The 27,032-nt window shown below is 46.9% G+C and overlaps 2 protein-coding genes across 4 annotated transcripts in view; one reads left to right on the top strand and one right to left on the bottom strand.

Annotated features, from left to right (window-relative positions):
* On the bottom strand, positions 1 to 25,108 carry DUOXA2 (dual oxidase maturation factor 2). Of its 2 annotated transcripts, none has more exons than XM_069624715.1 (7): positions 24,846 to 25,108; positions 12,936 to 13,103; positions 9,429 to 9,486; positions 8,344 to 8,478; positions 6,172 to 6,385; positions 3,599 to 3,813; positions 1 to 1,449 (listed from the first exon to the last, which is right to left on the bottom strand). In XM_069624715.1, exons 2-7 carry the CDS (start codon positions 13,080 to 13,082, stop codon positions 1,253 to 1,255), a joined length of 966 nt encoding a protein of 321 aa, XP_069480816.1. In that variant the 5' UTR covers positions 13,083 to 13,103; positions 24,846 to 25,108; the 3' UTR covers positions 1 to 1,252. The 2 variants fall into 2 exon arrangements, with proteins under 2 accessions (XP_069480816.1, XP_069480815.1); XM_069624714.1 differs by lacking the exon at positions 24,846 to 25,108 and adding an exon at positions 15,138 to 15,245.
* The window catches only part of LOC138504305 (dual oxidase 2-like), a 134,478-nt gene continuing 132,504 nt past the window's right edge, over positions 25,059 to 27,032 (top strand). For both annotated transcript variants that reach the window (XM_069624713.1, XM_069624712.1), the window contains exon 1: positions 25,059 to 25,259. In XM_069624713.1, coding sequence (XP_069480814.1) covers positions 25,068 to 25,259 — 192 coding nt within the window. In that variant the 5' untranslated portion in view covers positions 25,059 to 25,067. The remainder of the gene's footprint in view (positions 25,260 to 27,032) is intronic.

Raw genomic sequence — 27,032 nt, 5'->3', positions numbered from 1 at the left:
TAGCATTCACAGATTTATTGGTGCATTTGGTTTACAAAAAGGCAACACTGCTCGTTGAACATACAACTACAATACAATATTGATCATATTGATTTTACTACACGTCAAGTAATAAATAAACTGGATACCAGTTGAGTTAACGGCGCATTCGCAGTGGCAGGATTTGTCAATCGCAGAAGGTTTCTTTTGGGTTAGGGGAGGGCAATACCGGGTGCAGAATGACCTGCGACAGGAGAGATTTCCCTGTAGTTGGTTGATGCTCACGCTCGAGGGTAACCTCAATTGGGTACAAAAAATAACGAGTTATGGTACATGGCGCTTCCAGGCAAAATCGTGTGGCGTCGGGGTGCTTTAAATCACTAGTTTTACTGTTACCATTTCTCTGGCTCATGATGGGTTATTCTAAGGCAGCCTCCATGTTTGTTAGGAAGCGCCCACTGAATTCGGATTTATTTTCTTTCCAGAAGCTAATGCCTCTGACCAGTCGAACGAAGGCTCTCGCATTTTTCCTCAAAGCTAGATCTTAACTGCCACAGGTAGTGGGGAGGTTGCACCTCTGCTATGACCTCCGTCGGACTCGCATACAGCCCTGCATGCTGGGTACCATTACACTACCTTGCTGATAAAATGGCTACCCTTACAGTGCTGCTTGGGTGGGGGTGGGGTGAGGGGGGCTGGAGAAGCTGCAGAAACCCCAGGAGATGGTCCTCCTTGTCTTGAGCGTTGGTGGAGAGTCAACGGGGGCCGCCAGGCCTTCCCTCGACCACTGTCAGCCAACAGTATGCATGTGCAAATACATAGAAATACATACAAATTACAACAGATAAATAAATATACAACTGTACAGACGGAATGCAACCACAGTGGATGCCATCTCATCATAGTCTTGATCATTATAATTCCTGCGGCTGTTGAGTAAAGTGATCTGCAGTGGTGTGCCCAAGAGCACATGTCTGTCTCGTAGCTGGGAGTGCACCTCAGCCTCCCGGCTCCCGTTTATAGTCTAAAGGATGGACCACAAATGCCTCTTGAAATGTAAAAACAAAATGGATGCGTCCAAAGTATCTGCCTTTTCTGGGTGGAGTCCAGTCGCTTAACTCCAGGCTCATCAAGGGTGGTGGTCTTATGCCTTCTTTGAAGAAGGAAAAGCCTCTTCTTTGTCCTTGGCTCACACAATACCCTAAAAAGGTCACGGAGTTAAAGTTTATTTCAAGTCCTACAAACATCGTGATGTTGGTCCTCAAAACACTCCCTATATGTTCTTGATGGTTAGTCTGATGTCCGGAGGGGTTTGCATTGTGCTGATTTGGGCAAAGTGGGGGTTCATGTAGTCTTGTACCAAGAGGAACTCCTCCTCGTCCTCCTCCAAACTGAAAAATGCCTTCAATGTGTTGGGCATGAACCGATTCATTGCGATAATAATTACCCCAATCAGAAAGCAGAGCAGACCTGCAAACGGACACAAAATGTATGGTTAGATCCAAAAGCTGTAAAGGGAAAAATAGTTACCAAATATCAATTGTTACTATTTAAAAAAAATGCATTGTTTTGGTAATTTCATTTCTCCTACAATCAAGTACTGTCTAAGTCCAGAGGTTTTACAACCCCCATTAGCCCTAGCCAGTATTCAATGAAGAGTGATTGTGGAAGTTGCAGTCCAAAACAGAGCCGCAGGGTTGAGAGCCATTCAGGGCCAGTGTCAAGACTCGGGTCACATGTGCCAAATCTCTGTATGAAATCTCATTAGTCTTGAGTGCGTGTTAACAAGATTTTCCAACTTTACTTTTTACACAGATAATTAGGCTGTAAATGACATTATTGTGCTTTTCTCCCAGTTGCCCGCAGAAACGGTCTAGTTGGGTTGTAAGAAGTTAAATAAATGTGGTTGGGTTGGATACTAGGGACTGTCGACCACTAGCTTATTGCGCCTTTTTAATAAATATATATATATATATTGTCAGCTCTAATAAACTGAAGCGTTTCATTTTCAGTGTTGGTCTATGGAGCTGCCCCAAGAAGCTCAGCTCAGCTCACAGGAACCAGAACATGTAGTCGCACAGCGATGTCACACTCGTTTGCTTCAGGTTAATGGTTTCACAGAGGGATGAACGGATGCCAAAATATGCACTGGTTTGAGAAGTATGTGTATGACGGACATGTGGTTGCAGTATGAAGTCTGGTTTGGTGAGCAGATGTGCAAAAACTAAGCAAAGATACTGTGTGCCAAGGTAAAGGAGTGGTATCACCAGGGATGGCGTCGGGGCCAGTTCAACCCTTTCGAAAGAAAGGGACACTCCAGCAACTGCCTCCATGTTGCCAGTCAATGGGCTTGCAACAGGGCAATAGGCTCCTTTCTCTATTTTGGTTATGGGGCTTAAAATGTGCGATTTGCAGGGCTCACATTACAAGCTGTTTCCTGGAACCTTTCCGGCCATCCCTTCCCATGGGATATTCAGCTGTTATCGCCTCATTGTCTTCTAACACGTGTTCCTCCACATCAGCCACTTGCGGACAAGGGGTTTATAGCTCTTCAGTGGGCATTTAGTGTACCTGCTGGCTGGCCATCACGTGATCATCTGCAACTATTAACCTTATCTTTGTCGCCAATGTAATGTATGCACCCCCACCGGTGCCTCAGAATGTGTTCGCTCTAAGCTGGGGGCAGGGTGGAGGGGGGCGAACCATCATGTTGAAATGGACCCCCAGACATCTTCAGCCGGGCCTGGGCATCGTCCATCATATTTCTCCCAAACCACTGAAGTAATCATGGGTGGCCGGTTGAATAATATTTGACCGCACATGGATATATAAATTGGCTCCTAAAATGAACACTCAAGTGTACTCCTGTTTAAGGGTGTGGGCAGCCATTATTGAATTAACCTTTGCCCCTCTGCAGCAACTTTTACAAAGTAACAAGAATGCATCGATAACTAGAAGCGTGATATTGTACAGCTGAGAGTACTTCCTGTCTGAAAGTGAGCATAGGACCACATTGTGTTGCTCCACTACGAAGTAGACAATATAACGGTCTATCTAGGTCTGTTTCTCTTACGCAGAGAGCGAGACAGGGAGGGACAGAGCGGGAAGTCTCATTTTAAGTTGTATTGTCTACTACATAGCGGGGTGATGCAGTGTAGCTCTGTACTTTCAGGCAGGTTGGAGTCTCAGCTGAACGATGTCACTTCCAGACACCAGTCTGTATTACTTTTTGACAGCTATGGCAGCGTGGTGAAAAATCATTCTAAAAGCGTTCCCCATTGGGAAACAGCTGACGTCCACTTTGGGGGCTATTCTTGAAAGTGATACTCATGGGTACTTCAAGGTATGATGCCGGATACCACGGCTAAGAATCATCTAATATGATCGCAATGGAGGATATTTAGGAGCATGCCAGTGTTGGGGGAGGGGGGGAGCTTTGCTTGCAATGCTTTGAGTTCCACACGAGAGTTGAAATGTTCCCACAAACACTAGTACATTTGACCAAAGGGAAGAATTGGCAAGATATGACGTTCTGGGAAATGTAGCTGGTGAATTGGAAAGAGTATGGTCCCACCATGGTGGCCATTTAGTCAATGGCCTCATCTTATTCTGTACGCACCTGTTGCAAAAGTGATCCAGAAGGAGGCGCCAAAGTCAGGGCGCAGGACCGCGTGCCCAAAGTGAATGGGGCACATGCTGGCATTCCTGATGGTGGAAAAGGACAGCATCGAGAAGATCATGAAGGCACCTGTCACTAAGATCATGTAGGCCCCGTAGACGAAGGCCGGCATGACGAAGAGGACGTTCGAGATGAGCCAGGCACAGAATGCCACCCTGTGAGGAGCAGAGAACACCAGGAGCAAGTTAGAACCATTAGACCCATGCATAGACTCATGCAAAGAAACCATTAATCTCATCGCCTGGCAAGTTCACCAAGGGACTACGAGTCCCACCAGTATAGCAAGCTTGCCAGAGCCAACTAAACTCAACCAGGAGCACAAGGATATCTAGACATTTTAAAAACCAGCCCCATTTAGAATTGTTCGTCTGCTCAGCTAGCATGGGACTCAAACACGTGTGTGTATAGGCGCGTTACAAATGCCATATCATATCAAATGAAGAGGTTCTGGCTTTCCTCATCAGGCCTACTCCTATTATGTGTAATATGTCCTTCTAGCAGCTTGTGTGTCCAATCAGAGGACTGTCTATGAAGCCATTAGTGCAAATGAACAGTTGCCAATCAGGATTCATAGTTTACAAAAGGCCACAAATTGTATCTGGCCACAGTTTGCTAAGTCTTAGGAATGCTGAGTTTTGTAGGCCCATATGGCTGATGAGCACTGAACTACAAGTCCCAACATTGAAAGTGCTGTTGGCTTAAAAAAAAACAAGACTGGATTGACATGCGCTTAACGTCATGTAGCGCAACTCGGCGTTGATCCCTGGAGAATCAATCATTTCAGATTTCGACATAAACTACACGTGCAAGTCAATCTCTTCACAATACTTTCCAGTTCATGTCACCTTCTAGAACAAACTGCACATTCGCTGCTGAAACTCTGTATTGAAGCAACATGCGCAGAAGCAGGTGATGGTATGGCACGATACAGGGGAGAGGACGTTCTGAGGGGACCAGAGTTAGCCAATCATTTCAATGCAGGCTGATTGCTTCCTAGACTCTTCTACAGAAAAGGCTACAAGTACCAAGTAGTAGATTTGCCAGCAGCGATTACTACTTTATTAAATTGGCACATGCTCTTTTGCAGCTGAGCTGAGACCACACAGGGCCAAAAAATAACCACTGGATGATTGACTTTCGGCAACTCCCAACCATGGGTGGATTTAAACCACAGGGCTCGATGAGGCACTGCTTGAAGCCACTGAGCCTGTCCAGACATGTGCTGCATTAAGACCCATGCGGTTTGGTCAACTGGCCTATCAAAAAGGCCAATCCTGCTCCCCGGAATGTCCCCTTGACAAGATGGAAATCAGCCTCAGGTGCTGGAGATGTTCATCTGTCGCAGGTGTGCGAACACTAATCCCTAAAGAATTCTCTTCTAATTGCAGTCTCCGAGAGACTGAGTGTTTTCAGTCCCATGTTAAGATCAGTGACCTCACTGGGCGAGGAGCGTGCATCTGGCCCGCTGCCAGGATCCATGCAGGTGTGGTCTGGAGTGCAGAGGTAGTAATTAGGAATGGGTCACAGGAAAACATGAATTCTAAGAAATCAACAGGAAAGGGAAAATTATTTCTGGGATCTTCGTCAATCTGGGAGAAAATTACAATATAAACTAGGACCACCTTTTCAGCTTCCCTTGAATACCTCTTGGGTGATTAGGCAGCCCATTAGACCCAAATCATTGCAAGACGTGGGATCCCAGTGTAAAGAACTATCAATGGGACTCGCCAAGTCCTGCAAGTAGAAACAGCCAGCAACCACCTTAAGAACTGAGCCATCTTTGGCCCACCTCCACATGGAGCAACCCCTGAAAGCTGTGGCTTACACAGGACACGGGACCCATAAGGTCCCATCAATCCTTTGCTAGCTTTATCACATGAGTTTGCATTTGGGGTGGCTGACACTTTTAGATTGGCTTTCTCAAATTCTGGTCACTCTCCCGTCCCCCACCACCAGCAAAAAGTGTAATTCCAAGAAGCTATACGCAAGGACAAGCATGCTAAGAGTTGACTTGGCAGAACAGTATGACATGCCTGGGAGATATTACACTACAGCTTTCTCAGGGGTTGGCATGACAACCAGTGAATGCCCTCCTTGCATAGGAACTAGAGAATTAACAGGACTCTGTTCTACAGTGCTCAAGATGGGTCTGGATTGCTCATCTTGACTGAGTCCACTGCGGGATGTCAAATGTGTTCCCTTGTCTAACTTGTTTTCAGAAGAGACACCCCCCGCCCTGTCTACCTCTTTTAGTAGCACCTCTGCCACATTCTCTTCCACTGCCCACTATCCCTCCTTATGTGGCTCCTCTATGACCACAGAGGAATGTACAATTGTTTTATCGCAAAAGTACACTGCATTGTATCCTGAGGTGTACTATCCCATTTATTTCAAGGAGATCCTCAAAACACTTTGCATAATTCTTGAAGTCCAGACTCCAGCAAAGGCCCCAAAGCACCCAAAGAAAAGCATCAACACGATGCAAAGGCAGCCCACCATGGAGCGGCTCTTACCACATGGTGGCTGACGCATAGTGCCCGGAGAGTCTGTACTGCGCGTAGAGTCCGCAGGGGCTGGTGGAGGTGAACTTTTCGGCGATGTACATGATGGGGTTTGGGAGCCCCTTCCTGAGACCCTCGAAGTAGTAGTCGTCGTAGTCGTCTTGGAAGCTCCAGTCAAAGTGTTCATTGTAGTCAATGGTCTCGTTAATCTGATTGACTGGGTTTCCTGGAAAGAAATGAAGAATGCAGTTCGATATTAACATACATGTGTTTTCGACTTCATTCGTTTGCACCAGTGCACTTGGCCTACTGGTCACAAGATGACCATTCTGTGAAAAATGAGGTCTCCTAAACCTTTGATTAGGAATGACAAATCCTCCAGATATGTTGGCCTACAACTCCCATGAGCCCCAAAACGCATTGTCTGTGGTAATGGATCATGGGAGTTGTAGGCTAAAACCTACGGATGGCCTGAGACTGGCTATCCTAGGCCAGACCTTTCTTCTTTGAGATAAAACGAATGTTCGTTTCTCCCACCAGCCTGACCCATGTGGTCTTGGCAGGTGAGATCATTTTGTAGGCGTTGTACCTTTCTTTTGTTCTGATATTTTGTTGACATTTTTTTTAGGTTAATTCATAGTTTTATTATGGCTATGAAATGTTTTGCCAGTGTAAGATGCTTGTTGTTCCTTCTCTTTGGTTCACTCTCAATCCCAGGCAACATCTGCTTAGTGTAATGATTTTTTTTTTAATTTAAAGCCTTCACATATGAGCAGTCCAGCAAATCAATTAGTTCAACAGCAATGCCAAAGAGTGCTAAGCAAGCTGCAATATAGTAGTCGCAGCTCCTCATTCGCATTGCTTTTATTTCTGCATCAGATGCAGCATTTCAATCCAAACTATGCTTAAAGCCAAAGCTTGATTATAAGTCTGAGAAAGTGTGCTTGAAATGGCATTCAGGGATCCCAGAAATGTGAGTTGGAACATGGATTGGACGGATCAGTAGCTCAGTTGTGTTCTGACGTTTCACATCCGTGTTTATGTATTTTAATGAGATTCACATATCCCGATTTAAATTAGAGCTCTCGAGTTCTTCCAGGTAGGTCAACCTGGGCTGGATTCACTTGCACTTTTGTGGTACTTTCCAAGTCCCAAGAAACAAAGGAAAACCAATCTGAGAAGGGTTATCTACTTGACATGTGCAAACCAGATGTATTAAAACAAGTTTACATGTTATCTCAACTTTTGGCTGCTCTTGGAATGGAGAAGGAATGTTTCTTGGCTGCCATGTCTCGAGTAATAACAGCAACAGACAATAGAAACTGCAACTGGTAGTATTTTAAGTCCACTCAAAACAAAGTGGCCTCAAGATGACAAATTGTTAAAGGCTGCTGTAATTTGAATAATATTTGTTTGATTTACCCGACACAAGACTCGCCGTGATCCTACATGTACAAGAATTATTGAGGTCAGTACAATTCGACCTTCATTTATTAAGTCAAAATAAGGTCGGTCCCTATGTAGCATTAGTACAGCAGATTAGGACTTAGTCTTAGCTTGTTTTAGTAAAGTCAGGCCATTGTTGGCTGGCACCCCGTACCATCTTTCTTAGCTCAGCTTGAGTATGGTCATGACGTAATTTGCTGCCCACTATTGTAGTTAGCGTGGATTGAGGATGGTCATGCCATCGTTGGCTGCCACCCATAGCCCAGTTCTTAGCTTGGGATAGAGTACGGTCATGTTATTCTTAGCTGGGACCCCACATTGTTCTTGGCTTGGGTTAAGTATAGTCGTGCCATTGTTGGCTGGTAGCCCATGGCCTATGTCTTGGCTCAGGCTGAGTATAGTTATGATGTTGGCTACCACCCATGGCCATGTTCTTCGCAGAGTTTGAGTGTGGTCATGCCATCGTCTTCCACCCATAGCACTGATCCTTGCTTGGGTTGAATATGGTCATGTTCTTGTTAGCTGGCATCCATCAGTCCTGTTCTTGGCTCTGGTTGAGTATGGTCCTGCTGTTATCACTCTTGGGTGCAGCATTTTAGGATAGCTCTTATTTGCTTTCACTGAATGCAACTGTATTTTATGGCTATTCTGAAAACATGGTGTGGATTTCTCTTGAGGTCCGAATTGGGAGTCCCCTGTATCTGCTCTAGTGACTCGCATGCATTCCTTAGCCCTCACCTGTGAGTGTGATGTTAACCCCGGACAGGCCAACCTGTAGTCCAATGTTTGCATTCACCACAGCACTGCTGAAGGATTTGTAGGTGGTGTTGGCACTGACGGACGCAGTCTCCCAGTCGCTGGTGAAGTTAACGGCTGTGAAGAAAGAAAAAGCTTGAGAACATGGAAGATGAAGTCGCCTAGCGCGGTCGTTATTGCATGAGTAGCATTCCAGGATCGGCCATTTTGTCTAACCTGAGCCTAACCACAATCTCCTGCGCGCAAAGACCCTGTCTGAGAAATGAAATGTATTAGGGAAGGAGGTAATCGGCCTCCTTATGAGCCCTGCTTATGTTTCAAATAAGAACGATTCTAGGGTTTCAACTTTCAAGCCCTTGGGAAGGCCCATGCACTTCGGCGTCTATTAGCGTCCAGCAAGCACTAGGACCGCGTGTGCACATTGATATTCCTAGCACCGTCACACTCAGGTTATATATAGGGAGATCACATGGACGTAGCCTAGCGATTCATGCTGAACTGCTGTCTTTTGGGGCAGGGCGAATCCTCGTTTGTATAAGGCTGGTTCCCTTTTCTAATGGCACAGAGGAAATATCTAAAATGGCTCTGCTCATGCATTGCCAACCATCCGTTTTTGGCTTCATCAGTTGTGGAGAGGGGGGAAACTTTGGCTTCAACTCTTTGCCCCACTGGCATTGCTTGATCTTAGATGGGCAATGGTCTAAGTGGACAGAGCAGTGCTCCTCAACTTTTTTAAACTTTTACTGTTATACTTTTATTTTTAAAAGAAAACATTCCCGAATGGTTTAGTTTTTAAATAAAAGTGTAGGAAGAAGTTGAAACCTGCAATGCACTGCACATTCCCTTAAATGGCAGGTGTCTGTTTGGATTGCGCGTGCCGATGGGGGTTGTCGATGGCGGTGGGCAGGACTGCAGGGAACATAGTGCCACTACTCGCGGACAGACACGGCAAACATCTGCTGCTAATAAGGTGTCGAGGGCAAGAGGGGTCAAATGGGGGGGGGGCGGATAGAAGCGGGACTGATCTTCACTAGTAATCAGAATTCAGAACAAGTGGAAATTCTTACCGACAATAACTGCGCCGATGAAAAGACTTATGATGACCCGGAAAAACCAGAACAGCCTCTGCGGGAAAAGAACACAACGTCTCGTTAGAGCGGTTTAACAGAATAACCACCAAACAGCGCATGCGCGGGCAAAGTTGTGACATTCGATTCAGACACCGAGCCCTCTGATGGGTACCCGCGGTAATAGCAACTAAAAACAAGTATTGTTCGGCACCCCACCCACTCCTCAATCTCCCCCTCTCCCCCCCCCCCCCCCCCAGGCAGAAACGGACCCTTTCACTCGTTAAAGGCTTTAAGCCACTCACCTCAAAACGACTGGGAAGGGGCTTGGTCCGAAAGACATTTTCGAGTGCCCAAATGCCTGGCTTCACACGGCCCCAAAGGCTTTGCCGATTCAAAGTGGCAATGAAGCGCTCCATTTCTTTGGCCCCAAGTGCAACTACGAGCTGCACTAAAGTTACTGCTATTACTCGCGTTACTACCATGACCATTATTTTACTACTAGTTCAGCTACTGTTACTTTTACCATTTCACCTGTCACTGCATCTCCTTGCCTCAAACTTGCATAGATAAACTACGGCGTGATTTCCTGTTGAGGGCATTCCCCTTCTGGAGCCCCCACTGCAATCCACTGGGGTTAGGCGGAAATACTGACAGTTACCGCTGCTTTTCCTGGAACCATTACCCCATACTAAAGAAGGCAGTTTGGGTCCCAAAACCCATAATGAGGCTGAGCGGCTAAACAGGCGGTATTTTCAGATACTGTTTTACCACTAATGCCTAACTCCTAATGAGACAAAGGTTGTGAGTCGCTGCGAAGCAGCCAAAGGAGTGTTTGAGGGGAGTTATTTAGAAAACCGGAGCCTTCCCTGAAGGGGTTCAGATGCCAATGGCTCGCCCAATATCAGTTGAAAAAGGGTGGCATGGTGGGCAGCAGCAGAAACCAACAGAGGGCAAGGAAATCCATACTGTAACATGGCCACAAATCAGTCTATGTAATGCACTGAATAAAGTCACTTCTCATGGCGTCAGGGTCGTTGAAATGGGCCATGGGGATTTGGGTGGGCCCTGAGCAGCAGCACCCCCCCCCCCAATCCATGTTGGCCATCCTATGAAACAAAACACTATTCCTAACACTAACCGCCCTCTTGCAGTATCCAGCAACGTCCCTGCCAGGGGCGTTGCTAGGGGGCGCTAAGGGGGCTATAGCCCCTGGTCTTTTGGTTGTAGCCCCGGATAGAATCTCAGGAGCTACAGCCAAAAGACTAGTTAGCCCCCAGTCCCAACAGTTCCGACATCAGCTTAGCCCCGGGTCTTTTCCAGACCTAGCAACTCCCCTGGTCCCTGCTGTCAGTGATTAATAGCTGTTTTAGTGTTTAAGCTACCAGGTGGCTGTCTTCCCCATGATCTACGCCATTACCAACTCACTGCATCCTTTTAATTTCGTTATAATTTAAGCACCTTGCTGGTGCCCCTGACTGTTTCGCAGCTGTAAGAAAAGGGGAACCCCCAAACACCAGCCCTAAACATCTTCAGCCGGTCCTGCTTACAGGCTCTACAATGTTTCCGTTTGAAAGAATGCACCCGCGACACAAAGGTGCAGAGACAGTTCCTTGGCATTACTCCAAGCACAGCTGTGACTGATGCACGAAACGTAACATCCCCGGACTGGCATCTTTTTTGTTCCATTTCTCAATAGTAGTGCCTTCTTATCAGTGCAACTGTCTGGCCTCAACCTCTGACTGGGCGGAGCCTTGTTGACATGTTTCACTTTGTTGGGCTACGCCATCAGTCCTCTTATTTGACAAAGGCCGAGGGACGCCCTTAAAGTGGGCAGGGCAAGATCCTCCCGTGCCATCGCCCTTCATACTCACTTTAGAGAAAGTGCAGGTGAGCGCGGCCGCTTCCCATGACGTACTCTGGTTGATGTTGGTAAGGAGAGGGCCATGAAGGACACTTGCCAATGGCCATGAAGAGTAGCTGCCAATCTCCTATGCAGTGGATTAAATGCGGAGGGGTGGCCCGAGACCTAGAGGTCACCTGACACTCCACACTGCTGTTACACCTCTGATGCTAAGTACTCCAGGGCCTCTCTGCAGAATCATGCTAAAATGTGGGTCCTAGACCCTGATAAACACCCAGAATCCCTTCCATCCTTCAGAGGCCCACCCTTAGAAGCAATGCTATGCTGCAATGTCTCAAAAGCCAAATCTAGACTTCAGGTTCTCATTCATCCCTTTTTTCCTGAAGGCTCAGGTTACCAGACGGTTCCCTATCACTGGGGGAATCATTCCCCGCTCCATCAATTGCATTCTGGGAGTTGTAGTCTTGGTTCATTTCAATTGAATAAAATGACCAATGTGACACTAATGCAAAACCAAATCCTAGGAGTAGAGTATTGTGTACCAGTGACATGAGGATAAAACTGGTAACCCTACTGGACGGACATGCGGCTGGCTAGACCCAGTCCTGCCTGCCTTTTTAAGGTGCACGACCGGGTGTTAAATCTCCTGAATTCCTTTAGAATTCCCCCCTATTCCTTTCCCTGGACAAGGCAGCCTGCATTCAGGAATGCGGCTGGCAAAGGCATAAACACTATGCAGCTCAGGAGCACGCGAAACTGCCTGCAGGCTGGGGCATGTACCTACCCAACTTTCTTCATAAACCGGTTTCTGATGATTTCACTCTTGCTCACTTGTGATCAAGGCCTCCCCAGCCTAGGTGTGCCTACCTTGCTCCGGCAAACACATAACAGCACTGAACCAACATGCTTGTTTCCTACCCGCTACCACTGTGCAGTCTCCAACTCTGTTTGCTCTTGCACTAGGGCTCACAAATGTCTGTCAAAGGCCTATTTTAATTCTTTTAAAGAATTTCCATATGTCGCTCATGAGCCTACACCCGACATGTCGAATGTTTAGTGGGGTGCATAGGGGTGCCAATTAAAAATACGAGAGGATATATTTACTTTTGGGGTGTCATAAGATGGCTACTTATCACCTATCGTCCCTTTAATTCAGTAGTATTCCAACTTTCTTATACTGAGCTCCGATACCCCTCTGAGTAAAAATATTGTTTATAGCACCCCCCCACCCCCCACAAACCATAACTACCAGGGGTGGACTGGCCTACAGGGAACTCTGGAGATTTCCCGGTGGGCCTCTACACCCTGGTCCTCCTTGTGTGGTATTTCCAAATTTTCTCATAAGAAAAGCATTGTGCTTACTGAAAAGGTGTCATATGGGGCCACTTTGAACATTATTTCCAGGACCCCTTTTGGTCCCCAGTAATTATTTCCAGGGCCTCTTTTAGTTACCAGTCCACCCCTGGTGACTATTAATTTCTATTAAAACCAGTCAACTCGCACCCCCCACCCCCTCAATGGACATCCTTCAGGACAGCCCTACAGTTGGACGACCACTGCTCTAATTCCTGGCAGAGCCTTACCACATGGGAATCGTGAACAACCTGGGGAAAAGCACCGGATAAGATGAGACTGCCACTTACCGCCCGGCCTCGGATCCCCGGCAGGATCAGGAGGAAGGAGCAAGCGAAGGTCAGGAAGACTATGATGATGACCATGAGCTCGACGTCGAAGACGAACGGCCTCCTTCTTTGGGGGTAGAATGGGTAGAGTCCATCGAAAAGCGTCATTGTTCCAATGTCTGCTGAAAACTAAACAAAAAAAAGTTTACTAGATGGCCACAGCATTGCATATGTGTTCCAATTACCTACAAGAACAAAAAGGTGCGGATATGGTACATTGAGTTTCCAATGTCACTCGCTCCTGATCTCGGTAGGCATCGGAAGGAAAAAGCTGCAACAAGTGTATACTGAGGGCGAATATATCAGAACACTGGATAGGGCCAGGCAGCTTCTGCTTGGGTAAAGGGCCTCTGTCAACTCCCACACATGAACAGCCCCCATATATCACTCTACTTGGTGTTTCCAGGTTGGTTTTCAATTCTTTGCTGGAGTGGGCATGTTTTTAATGAGACAAGAGGAAAAGCAGCACATTGAGGTGGAGGCTGAAGTGCCAAGATACTTGAGGGTGGCGCCTCTTCAAAGAGATACTGCCACGCAGTAAGAAGCACAGAAATTTCTCCTTTTTGAGGAGTTTCCAGAATGTTCTAAAATGGTAGTGGGAGAATTTTCTAAAATGGTAGATGTCCAGGCCACAGATGCTTGCATCAATGAAGAAGAGAAATGCCAATTGAGAAAGTTCAGGGACTTATTTGTTAAGCACGCCTAAGATTGTGCAGTCTACTGATCTGCATGTTGCTACACTGCCAGAAGGCTATGGTAGGAAACGGGGAACCTGTAGTTGTGACAATATAGGCTACCCTTGGCTGGCAACAGCTCCTCATGAAATCGGCAGTAGGTCAAAAAGACCTATCTTATTCAGCTAAAGGCTCTGTCGAAAACCACATGGCCCCCAAATGATTACCTCCATTCTGTTTATTTCCCAAGGGGAATAGTTATACGGACTAGTGGGGAAAATAGGGTATTGATGGAGAGCGCTGGTACAACTTAGCCACAGATCACACATCTAGAGCCTTGAATAGTCATTTACTCAGGAAGGCATATAGACATGCAGCAGATGCATGTTAAACTCGTACACTAATGCTTCTAATATGTAGATGAGACTAAACATTTCTAAATCTGACCTGAAATATTACCTTGTACATCAGGTAAAGAAGGCCAGCTCTAAGACCTACGAAGAGTGCTTCCTTTTCGAGTTGACATCTAAAGCCAGCAATAAGACATACCAAGACAGGAGTCAGCATCCAAAGACGACTCGTAGACTTATCAAAACTAGTTCCCTGTGAGTCGGCATCCAAAGGTCTGTATAAGACCTTGGGTTCCTTAGAGGCAGCAACCCAACATAGCCCTAAGACATTCCAAGATTTGTTTCCCATGTGTTGGCATATAAAAGACAGTTCTAAGACCTAAAAGGCTAGTTCCCCATGAGCTGACATTTAAAAATAGCCCTAACACCTACCAAGACATGAGTCGGCATCCAAAGATGACTCATAGACTTGCCAAAACTGGTTCTTTTTGAGTCCGCACCCGACATAGGCTAGTGCCCTGTGAGTTGGCATCTAGAGATGGCTACAAGTCTGGTTCCATGTTAGACTGTTCGAAGAGCTATCCATAATGGTTTGCCTGCATGTCGATGTGGCTACATTCCGATTTGCCCATCTTCTAGGTGGCCCAGGGTATTCCAGGAAGACGGCTCCCAGTTTCCGGTCACCTCCCTTCACATTGCTCTCCGCTTAGGACGTAGGCATTTGCCAAGTGCTCAGCAGCGGTCGGAAATCTAACTTGATTTCTTCATGGAGCTCAGGTTCTGATCCCAGTACCCTAGGAGAAATGAGAGCCTTGTATAAAACGTTCTCCTTGAATGTCAAGACATGTTCTGGATTCCCTCCCTTGCTAACCCTTTCTGGTAGGGTTAACACAGATCTTCAAGAGGCCTCCTTTAGTTTAGTACCACAGCATCCTATTTTTTATGGCTGACATGCCGGTATTATTAGTTGAATCGGAAGCTGCCGGCCCAACACCTCAGGCTACCACCACTGTAGCAAGGGCTGCCAGAATATGATCTCCAGCTATGACTGATACGTGATGACTGCTAAAATATTCCATGTGAGATCTCAGTTTAGATATGCCCACACTGTGGCCTGGTGGACCCCTAGGCTCTCTTACCAGTTGATGGAGGTTGTGCAAAAGGCTCCACAGCCTCCTTCCTGCATGGCCTTCCAGGATAAAAGGCCGCATTTTCAGGTCGGGACACCAGCAGCAGGCTGCCTTATATCGTCTGACTCCACTTCTGCTCCAACTCGTTTGAGCCCGAATGTTCAGCTTTCTAAGCTTTACATGGCAACCAGCTACGTTTAAGGGTCAGGTCCAGGTCACTTCCACGCTCCAGTCTCATTGGCATCCGCGCTCTGCTCTGGTTCAGTGGAGGAAGAGGGGAGTGTCACGCCCGTGCATGCTTCCCTGGAGGCCGGGAGGTGTGCTCGGGACCTCCAGCCGCTGTGCAGTGGGCTCGCAGCCGCCTGCGTCAGGATCACTGTGTGAATGGGCGAGGCGGGCACCCACCTTCGGTCCTGACTTTGAGGTATGTCAGTAAGGCCGCAACCGTGCAACGCATTGGCCGCCCACCAAGGAACGCTCTCCATGAGGCGACGGGGCAAAGGGTGTTTCCACTCCAGCGAACATGCGAGTGCTAGCCAGGACAGGGTCCTTCTAGGCAGGCTGTATGGAGGCCCGTAAGCAGATTTTTAAAGGGGGGGAAAAAGAGTGCAGGTACTCGCCAGGCTAAGAAAGTGGGCATGTTGGCGCAGTGCTTCAGCATTGTACCTTGGACACAACCTTTGCAGGCAATGGCCAGTCAGATTAAATGATGCAAGGAGCACACACTTTGGTAAAGCAGTGCATCTGAGATCCGCCCACACAAACTTCCAGTTTGTTTCTATGCATTGTGTTAAAGTTTGAATGTACTAAAGGAGACTTTTTGCTTATCAGATGAGCAGATAGAACTGTAAACTAAGCTCTAGAAGGGGAGGTTTACTATTGCTCGCTTTCATTGCCCAATAAATTCGGTAGAAAACGTTCCCTCACAACTCCAATTACTTAAACCTTTACATATTAGAATAGGCCCTGCAGGAGACATTATGGGCACTGTGGGTGGTTGGTGGAGAGGCGTAGGGAGAAGGCACTGCTTTCACCAGCAAAGGTTGCAGAAGCTTAGTTAAGTGTCGATAAAGGAAAATGAAAAGCTTTCATTTTCACTTTGCAACATTGAGTACTGGTACTCTTTCAGGCATTACAAAGTGCAGGTACTCAAATGCACAAAATAAAAAGTAACGGTACTGAGGGCTGGATAGTACTGGCCAATTTAAAGCACTGCTTGCAAGTACACACACATGGGGCATGGGTGACCACGAGGAAGGAGCGATGCCAGAGGTTAAGATTCATCCTAAACCTTCCAGCCATCACTACTTTTGTTTTTCAAGAGGAAGGAGTGCCTATATTTTGCCTGCACTGTACATTTTCATTTTTTATTTTATGGTTTTTGAATAGCACAAACGTGAGTTGTTCCACAGTGCACGTGTCTCCCAGGAGAAGCTGCCACTCGGACAAGAGTGGCACCATTCCCTGCAGCCAACTCTTGCCTAAATACTTCCTACGCTCCAAATCCAGAACCACAAATGTGGGTGCTCTGAAAATGGACTGTTTATGCGGTGCTAATATAAAACGCCAAATATGTATCATTTTATGACATATACTCTGCTTCTCCCCCCCCCTCTATCCCTCCGCCTATATTTGAAATCTATTGGGCTGACATGATCTTTGTAGAGAGCCCCAGGTTGAGGCTTTGGCGTTGCCAACTGCAGTAACAAAAAAGGAAGGTCCACATTTTCAGCACTAACCTTTTCTAGTTCGATACCTGGTAAAGTACTTTAGGTCAAAGTAGGAGCTGTATAGCCAAAGCGAGGAAATGATTGTGTGGCTTTATTCTGGTCTCTTTTTAATTAAATACTCCCCAGCTGCTTTCTAACTGTTGGATTTGCTTCTTAAATATGCGCACTGTTTGTGAATAAAGGAGTGCACCTTTTTATTTTAGCTGTGCATTAAAAAGCATGCACCACCCCCTGAGATCATTCTGATGGTGTTGGATCCATTTTCTCTTATTTATCTTTGGATGCTGTAGGGTCATGTAAGGGCAGTTTACAAGAGGAATTGACACATGCCCACAAACAGCACCAGAATACTTCAGCACCCGGATACCGGCCCTCTTCCATCCGTGACCCTGAGACTACTCTACTGATCAGGGACCCATGGCTACCCCAGAGTGCAATACGCACCCACAATCCAGCAACCAGTAAAGGATTGTCCACACACCGCATCACCACTGCTATACTAGCAGAAGGTAAGCTGTATACTGATACACCTTTTGATGTATCATCATGGCACCATTCAGCCATTATTAACTAATCCGTGAATTACTGAAATATCTCGAGATCCTCACAGCCTCTATCTCACCCACAGAAAAAACGGACAGTACCACTTCTTGCGTCCATCCTGATGAAGGCCAACATAGCTTGAATCCAGCTCCCATGGCCGAAACACTCCTGTGTCAATCACCTGTGACACAACTGTATAAACCCCTTTGTGTATGTTCTGTAGAAAGTGTTGTGTACACTCTTGTGTCAATCACCCCGGACGATTTTCCGTCCTGGGAGCACCTTGTCCAACTATAGGTCTACGCTACTGTTTTGTGTGCCTGTTCCCGTATGTGGAGTTTGTACCTCTACATTATAGAGGTTGATACTTACCTGTATTTCCACTGTATATAATCACACTTGTCCATTGTCACTTTTGTGCTTATCTAAAGTTTTGTAAAATAATAGAACATTTATCTGCAAGAAAAATATCCTGTGTTTTGAAATAAGTTTACATGTTCAGAACCACGCAGCTGTTTATAGGATCTCTCATCCTGATTTTTTTTTATATTTCAACTATCAGAGGGGCACATCAAATATCCCCAAGCTGTGTGGGAGGGTAAGGCACCAATATTGTGCAATGCATGTTGCGGCACGAATCCTTGCACCAGTGCTGCCTGTTGCTTACAGTCACCATATTCTTCCTAATGCAATGTCGATTACACCAGGAATCGTTTCCACAAGCAGCAGATGTACATGCTTTGCTGTATGACCTGGTGTGGTTCAGACACCACCCCTCTCCCCCTCTTTTCTGCATGACCCAAAAACGTGCGCCACAACAGAACCCAAATAAAACAGTCTTCACACCCATCTTCTCACTCCTTAGTGTAAATGTGATACTATGAGATAATTATATATTCCCTGAAATTGAAATCCTACTTGGAATCGTGATTACTGAGAGTCAAGCAAAGCTAATCACTGGAGGCTACCAGACAAGGCTACCCGGTCAGTTCAGTTCACTTGCTTGGACCATACCTCAAACTCCCAAAGAAATCAACAACTAAAACCCATGAAGCAACACAACTGTGACCCCTATCCCCTCGTCTCATGGTTGAAAGGTTATTGGGAGGGGCTTGGACTATCTCTGCTAGGAAAAGGGACTTCCATTTCTGTAGAGGTTGTAACTTCCTGTTCTGATGAGGGACGGACTTCCTGTTCTGCAATAACCCACAGCGATAAGAAGACGAAGAGGACGACAGTCGGAGACCTTTAATTGAAACTGAGCAAGAACTGCTGCCAAGGGTTGGATCAGAACCTTAACCCTCTGATCAGAAGACTCTGTGCCACCGCTGCAAACCCTTTTGACCGCTACCCGCGGCCCATCACGATGAAGACCCTGTGAAACCAGCCTTATTGTGACAAGTCCACACAGATCATGAAGAAATGTAACCCACGACTACACACTCAACCCGAGAGGATTGAGTAATGAGGCTCAAGCCCGGTATCCAAATAATCACTGCTGATGGAGAAAATCTGTCAGCAAGAAGAAAGAAGCGTCCTTTACTTGAACTGACAAGAGGTTGTTTGTGGAAGGGGGGGTGACTAAACATTGGATGAGAGGGACTTAACAGCTTTGTAGTTTCATGGGAGTTCATGTTGCAAGCGCCCAACTTTATCCCGGGGTGTTAGTGAGTACTTGGGAAATCGTTAATGACCGAAACATAGGGGTCAACCTTAAAAAGACAGTTTGAGATCCATATGATGGTTAGAGATAAGTACCACTGTTGTGGCTTGGAACACGTGCTCAAGCTTCCCTTGGTAATTCTGAGAGTTCACAAACACACCACGCCCTCCCTAGGGTTGTGCTGCAACACCCTATGCAGGATGTCAGCTGCGTGCTGAGTACACCGCCTGTCTCGGTGTCCAAAACACCAAGGGATTAAGCATTAAACCCCTAACGATCACATTGCCAACACCAGTCTCAATAAGCACCTTCACATGAACTTTCAAATGTTTACATGTTTACATTTCCACTTGCGACATTCCAATGTCAATTTTAATTCTTGAGTACCATTCCAAGTTGTCTTTGAAAAAAAGGGTCTTCACATTCTCATTTAAATGATCTCCATTTTATTAGTGCAATAGTATACTGTTGTAGCCATTCTCATCACTCTCTACACGTGTTCCACGGCTGTTTAAGTCAGAGTTTTATCATACTCCTAGTTTTTTAAGCGATGCAGGCAGTTTTCCCTGGCTCCCCTTGGGGGGGGGTGAGGGAGGGTGGGGGGCGTTAATATGGATTAGCACCCTGGGGTTTTTAAACTAGGTGCCGATAGCAATGTGTGTTTGTTTGAATGAAAGGGTTGCACGCTCCCCCAACCAGTTCATTGAAACAAATGAATGACCATGCAGGAGCCCGGTGCCTACTGCAACAACAAAAAAATGGGTTGGTGGAGGGGAAGAGGCCAGGGCGGGTGTGATCAGCTTCCAGCTTGCTTGGAACGTGGGCTTGTAGTTTAATATTCAGCCTCCAAAATCAAGCATACTGATTGGCTGCGGTGGCCGGGTGCTAATGTTTTTTCATGGTCAGACTCGGGCTCTTGAGAACGGTGCATGAACCTGAGGTCCTCGGGTGAGCTGACTCCTTGCAGAGCAGGATGTGGTCCTCGCATTTCAGAGCACGAGGCCACGCCTGCGGGTTTACACATTGCATAATGAGATTTCGTCCAAGGGCAGGAAATTGCAGGTGTTTGCAGCTGTGACTCCTTCTGGGTCTCTAAATAAAAGCCGGAATGATTATAGGTCTTTGGAGAGCAATAAGGCGGGGCTCAGAGGAAAGTCTGCCACTGCAATTTACCATAGAGCACTTGGGGTTGATGGTGGAGAGGCTGGGCTCTGGTACGCAATCGCATATAGTCGTATTGCGCTACTGCTTCAAGGCACAGTGGTAATTTGGGAGGGGGGTGGGTGGTGAGAGGAACGAGGGCAAGACAGACCAGATACGGGCAAATGGGAAGAGGAGATTTCCTTTTCAGAAAAGCTTAAGTCCTATTCCAGTTGCCGAAGCAAACCTACATGGAAGTGCTTGGTAAAGTTGTACATGGTGAGCTTGAGGGCCATGTCGTGATAGTGTTGAGAACCAGCCATCCTGGTGCCAAACAGCTGTCTGTAGCAGCGCGTGGATCGGCGATTGCCTTGTAAGTTTGTAAGGCCGGGACCATTGACTCGGGTCAGAACAGGCACTTATGTGCAAAGAGTCAAGGGGCTACATTGTGAGTTGTGTAGTAGCAGTGAAACGTCACTATTTCAGAATTTTGCTTGTTTTACCACTCTGCACTCTTATGGGTTTTGCATCCGGCACAGGTATTACCTCGTAATTAGCAGCGGTGCACATGGACTGAGCGTGATTGCAGACCGTGTAAAGTGCCACCAAAGAAGAGGCGGGCATCCGAGGGCAGGAGTGTGGCATGGGAGGAGCGGCAGGGGCTATGGTGTGTCGCGAATGAGGTGTACCTTAAAAGCTTCCTCTTCAGTTCCGTTAGAGGCGCAGCAGAGAAGTGGTTCGTTGAATGTGGGGGTTGAGGAGGGGATTTTGTTAGAGCCCGAGTGAAGAGTTGGAAAAGCCTCGCTCCCTGGTCTTTTTACTTTTTTTTCAGAGATTGTAACTTCGCATTTCACGTGGATTTGGAAGACGCCTACGCAGTGGCAGCCAAGAGGCCTGTTTCAGGTATGCAGCGCTTTACAGATGCATGGCTCTGGGCTGTTTCTGTGGTATATGGTCTTTATATCGCAATACAAGGCATCAGCAATAAGCCAATAAGGTAGGGTGTTGGGGGACCAATGGGGAGTCTGTGAGAGGAGTTCCTTTTTAAGGCACCAGAATGTGAATTGGGATATGGGCGTGCACATTGCAGGTACCTGGAGTCTCCATGATCGGCACTATAGTTACATCGGCCCTTATTCGGAGCTTTTCCCATTGTCTCGTGTGTCTGTTGCGACTCAATAGGATCCATTTCAGTTTGCAACAAGTCTTTCTTGCAGAGCAAAGTTCTCCCAAATGGCTCTCATATGGGTCAGGAAGGGCGAAAGACGTGGTAGCTTCATAACGAGCACCTAGAAGCACTCGTGCCCTCTGTGGGCATGGGTACTACCACATGGGTGTTCATTATAAAGCAAAATCATGCCTTGATGTGCAGATGAACTGCTGGCTGATCAGTGTAACGCATCTTTGCTGGCTGTTCTGCTGTGCTGTTCCTTGTGCTTAAAGCACGCAGTACTCTCTGTTCTTGTCGTTTCTTGGCCCTGGTCAAAAACATAGGCTTGGGCACAAAAAGTTGCAGAGTCACAAATCACATTCTGTACCTTTTTAATGACAAACTGAAGACGTTGGACTTTGCACGATGCGTTGCATTTTAAAGCGCATTGTGCCAGAGAAGCTGCAAAGAACGGTAGTACCCAAACTGATTGTATGGTAAATCTGTCAGAATTCAGCCAGTACCCTTCGATCGTTTGGAAATGATCATATTGGGTAATCACTACCAAACGTGGGGAGTGACGGTTGCGGGAGTGTCCCCCACTCCTCATGTTTGCTAGCAATGGCCTTTGGAGGTAGCGGGGGTCCCCCCCCCCCACTTCTGGAGGTTTGGAGGCGGGGGATGGGGAAATAGGAAAGTAGGGGGTGGGTGGGGAGCGTCTGGCAGGGGGCGCGTTGGGTTTGGTGTCAAAATTGCCTCTGCGGCCGAACTGACCACACTGAATTCAGCCGCAAACAGTTCTACTACGGCCAAATCGTATACATCCCGCAGAAAATACTGACTGTGCAGTGCACGAAGTCATCCAACTGGTCCCCCATTGGCTCATGAAAAAAGTGTGACCTTACCTGAGCTGTGTTTTGTAAGTTGTCTGATTTCTGTTGGCTGGTTTGTCTGTGTGAGCAACGTAGCCTGATTTCTGGGAGTCGCATGTATGCCCTTGCAAAAATGACTTATTAGATTCTTATAAGTACCTTTATGAGAACTTGTAAGAAACTAGTGGGATTTTGGGAACAAAATAATAACTTTCTATAGATTTCTTAAAACCTTTATAAACTTGAAGTAGGATTGATTTAAGATCTTATAAGATTCTGATAAGATCCAATAACATATTGGTGCATGGGTGAGTGGCAAGTTTACAAAATGATTGGGGGGGGGCCCTGAGCCGTAATCATCACCAAATTATTATGACGTTCTAAAGACTTAAGGTATATTCAGAGGCCCCTTTATTTTGAAACGGACTGCATTACATCCCTGTCAATGTTCAGGACAATAGGTGCAGGCGACACTTAAATTCTAATCCTCGCTTCCTCACTGGAAAAGATGTGATCCTGGGCCAGTCGCGTTTTCTCTGTGCGTCTTTCAGCCACCTACAAAAACAAGGCTCTCTAGGGATCGGGCGGAACGCCCCTACTGAGCACTGTGAAAAACAAATGCACCTTCCTGTACGATCAAATCCGAGGCGTTGATCTAATACCGCGGACATGGCGACTATGGCATGCACAGACACTTCAAGTGGCGTTTGGCGAGCCGGGGCCGCGCGGGAGCTCTGGATCTTTGTTGGCTGTCGCTCGTGCAGGTCGGCGGCCAGAGGCCGCTGCACCATCAGGTCATAGGTGACGGGATTCCTTCCGAATTGTCATGGAAAGGGATGAAGTGTAGGGCTCGAGGAATGCCTTGGTGGCAGATAATGTGACTCTTCAACAGGACAATTCGGCACAATGGAAACCTTGAACAAATGCTCCACTTCTCTCCCGCCTGTACCCCCCATCTTTGGGTGTATTCTGGATTTAATATAATTATTGATGAACAAGCAAGGGCAACATGGTGGCGCTTGTGTAAGCATTCCCCTGACCCTTTCATAGTGTTACTAACTGGCCATAAGATAACACTGGAAAACAGTGTGGGTACCCCGGCCTATGTCAGTGCTGGGTAATGCCCACCTACTGCCTATACACTAGCCACACCTGTTGGCATTACCGAAGCTTGTTTTTAACATGACGCCAGTGCGAGGAGCAGATGCGAGAACCCACATATTGCTTATAAATTAAGTGGCCTGAGGCTCCCTTGCTGTAGACATCGGTATCACATCAGTAGTGCACTTACATTTACAATTAACTGCTTAGAAATAACCCTGACATTACATGCATGAGAGAGCTAGCTCAAGGAGATCCAAGGGTAATGTGCAAGGCCACGGGATTTCTTTTTAAAGACCCTTCATTTACTGGCTATGTGTAATGTGCTTTTTTTCTTAAGGGGCAGCGTCAACCTATCAGCACACCGTTTAAAATCCCCAATTGTCATTTTAGTATATCTCGGGGAGCCTGGGTAAAGCAGGCTGGCCAAACCTAGCAACACAACTTTCCAAACAAACGAAATTGGCTTTTATTCAAACCAGAGTGATCTGCTGCAACCCTGAAAATCCAACTACTTGGGCTATTGGGGGGACTCGTGGAAAGTCCAGTGTTGAAGTGATATAGCCAACTGGGCTTAGTAATCCCTCAATGTGATGCATTGTTAATATGCATACACAACACATGTAAACTCCTTCTCTAGATGGGCACATTATATAGACAACCACTTGGATAGCTCAGTGAGTTAACTGCTTGCTGCTGTGATCTGTGTGTCCCCTTGAATTAACAGGTCCTGAGCCTGACAGGCAGGCACAGCCTTTCATCCTTTCAAATACAATGACACCGAGCGCCCGGGTCTGTCCTTATTTATAACGCATTGAAATAACAGCGAAGCTAGAAAGCGTTATACAAAACAATGAATAACAGCATGGTTTTCTCAGATTTGGCAATGTAGAGAAAATAGATGTACTCCGTAGACGTATACAGGTGTCCATTAATGGATGGCGCCTTCAAGCTATCAACAATCGATAAGGCACTGTATTGTAATCAAGAGAAGTCTTGTTGCGCTCACAGTATTTCTAGTATACACACACACTCTGCTATAGATAGATGAGACATTGGGCATACTGTGAGCAGGAACTGCAAAGCATGTGTGCACACACACTGAGGCACCAGACTTCTAGCTAGCTCCGTTTCAGCGCGGAACACATTTCAGAAGAGCCAACACCTGCCTTTGCTGGTTAGCTCGATTCCTCATCATATACTTCGCACTTATGCTTCTGAGAAGTCGGGGCTGCAGAAGGCACCCAGGACTCCCCTCCTCCCAAATGGAGATCGATGAGAAAACAGCAGAGACTTCTATCTCCTTCTCCCACCATCGTTTGAAAGCAGCATTGAGCGTTGCACTGGGGCGTACCGCATGTAACAGCATAACGCAACACAGTGCAAAGATTAAGCAGTATAGCATACCATAACATTCACAACCACAAAAATAATTGCCCACGATCTGCCATTTGAAAGTACTTTTTAGGTTTGCTCCAAAAATAAAGGCAAATGAGAAACGGCAAGCTGCAAACTCACCTGTGCGTAGAAGGAGCTACTGTGCAGCTGGCCAAGATTCCTTTAAGGTCCAGCACGTTCTGCAGGGTTCGCTGCTGGCTCAAGTGCTGTCATTAGCCAGCAAGGCCCTTTTATACTCATTTAGGATGCGGGAGAAGTGGCCAAGCCTCAACGTCACACACCCCGTCACTCATTTTCTACATCGTGTGAACTTCCCAAAAGTTTCTGGGATTGAATCCTGGTATGCAAATGAGTCCGCTGCCCCGCCCAGTTTACTCATCCACCGGTGAGTGGGAACTTCCTTGCTGTGCGCTCAGGGAGTTTGGGACCAAGGGCTGCAGTCTCAGTGTGTGCTGGTTGAGCTCGGGTGAAGAGGTGGAGAGGGAGGGAGCGGCGCAGTCACCCCAGACTCTGCTACAACAACACAACGCGCAGGTCAGCATCCGTTCTGTCTTGCTTTTGGCAACTCTTGGGATGTCTTGCCAGGTGTTTGAGAGGGATATGCAGAGCACAGAGGCTACGTTTCTTAGGCTTTTGTTTTTTTATTTTGCGTACTCTAGAGCTTTCCGTGTATGTCGGTTGTCTTTTGCTCTCGAAATAATATGGTTGAGCGAGTTTTGTTATGTTAAGTAATTGAGAAATGTTTTGGGATGTTCCAGGCACAGTCGATAAACCTCGTCGTACCTGTCTGCTTTTTCTGAACTTCTTGTGGCACACGTAGTTCCAAAGGTGGCCACCAGATGTCAGGCTGACGCTTATAATGTAATGAGCTAGGCTTGATTTGTCTAGTGGTGTGACATACAAGGCGCGTCCAGCCATGAATGATGCTCTTATCTGCGCTGGAAGTGTTCTTGGGAAGTTGTAAATTAATTAACTGGGGCCAACTCCCTGTCTGACGAGTAGCACTATGATAGCGCCGCTATCTCTCCCAGTCATAAGAGTAGTATTCATTGAGGAGGCGAAATGTGGAGCGCGGGCAGTTGCCCTGGGTGTCGCCGGTTCCCGGGCTGGCCCAGACCACGTGGGCGCGCTCTTCCTAGAGTGCCCGCTCCCCATCGCCTGTCCATCAAGCGATCCCATGCATCACCAAGAGCGCGAGATTCAAAAGGCCCTGGCGCTGAATTGTGGGCGCCGTGCACAGCGCCAGACTAGTTAGTACGAACACGACATAACCGGGAAACGGTACAAACGCAAAACTCAGCAGGGGCGGCGGAGTTTGGGAGACGGAATGAATCTGGCAGAGCTCTACATTCCCTCTAGGTGTGACGTGTTTACAAGTGGAGTGCCACGATCTTTGAAGAAAGCATGTGTGCGCTGCAGTAAGCCCTAGAAGTAGTACTGCCGGTTAGGTAGCTCAGTGAATTAAGCACTCGATGTAGTATGTTGCCCCACTTCAACCTCCAAATGTAAAAGTTCAAATTCTGGCAACCCGGCTGACGGTCATCAATACCATTTAATCTTAAGCTCCGACCCCCTCGGGCAACCAGCCTGCTGGGGTACTCCTGGTCTGCATGGGGCATAACATTGTCTCAGGCACCAAGTGTCCCACAGTTGCAAATCGCAATTCATGGGTCAAGTCAACAAGCGCAATGGGATGTGACGTCGCCAGAAATTAGCATACAAAGGTGAAATATGTACATTTCATTACTTTGGCTTTGCATAAACACATTAAATATCACAGGCCGAATGGCATTTGCCTTTCATAAAATGAACACGCACACAACCACAGTCTGAAAAAAGTGGGTGGACTCTGTCCCCCGCCTGTATCCTAGACTTGAGCTCTGTATCATTCCTATTGTGACAGATTGAGTAGTACTCAAGAGGCAGGTTTTTGATAACGTGAGATGCAAATTGTGCATTTCAAAGAGTATTTATTGAGTAACACTGGTCAAAAAACTAGCCACATGGTGAATTAACTTATCAAACTGGCCCACATGGGCCAAGATAGTGGCTCACTTTGACCCAAAAAATGGTCCCACACTAGCATTTTGTGTTTTTGGTTCGGGCATTGCACTATTGGCCAGTCCAAGCCTGGCACCAGCCTGTTAAGAAACAAAAAGGAGATGTGTCGCTTTGTTTCTTTATCAGAGAGGCCAAAGTCCACGGGTAGCCCTTTAACCTGGCCAAATGCATGCACAAGGGCTTGGTGCTTCTGATTCAGAAAGAAAAGGTGAAGCAGGGGCACTGCTATCCTACTTTTTGGTGCCC

Source organism: Ambystoma mexicanum, chromosome 11, assembly GCF_040938575.1.
Source record: "Ambystoma mexicanum isolate Mex_15411 chromosome 11, UKY_AmexF1_1, whole genome shotgun sequence".
Taxonomy (NCBI): domain Eukaryota; kingdom Metazoa; phylum Chordata; class Amphibia; order Caudata; family Ambystomatidae; genus Ambystoma; species Ambystoma mexicanum.
Note: the sequence above shows the minus strand (reverse complement) of the source record. Positions and strands in the feature narration are given on the sequence as shown.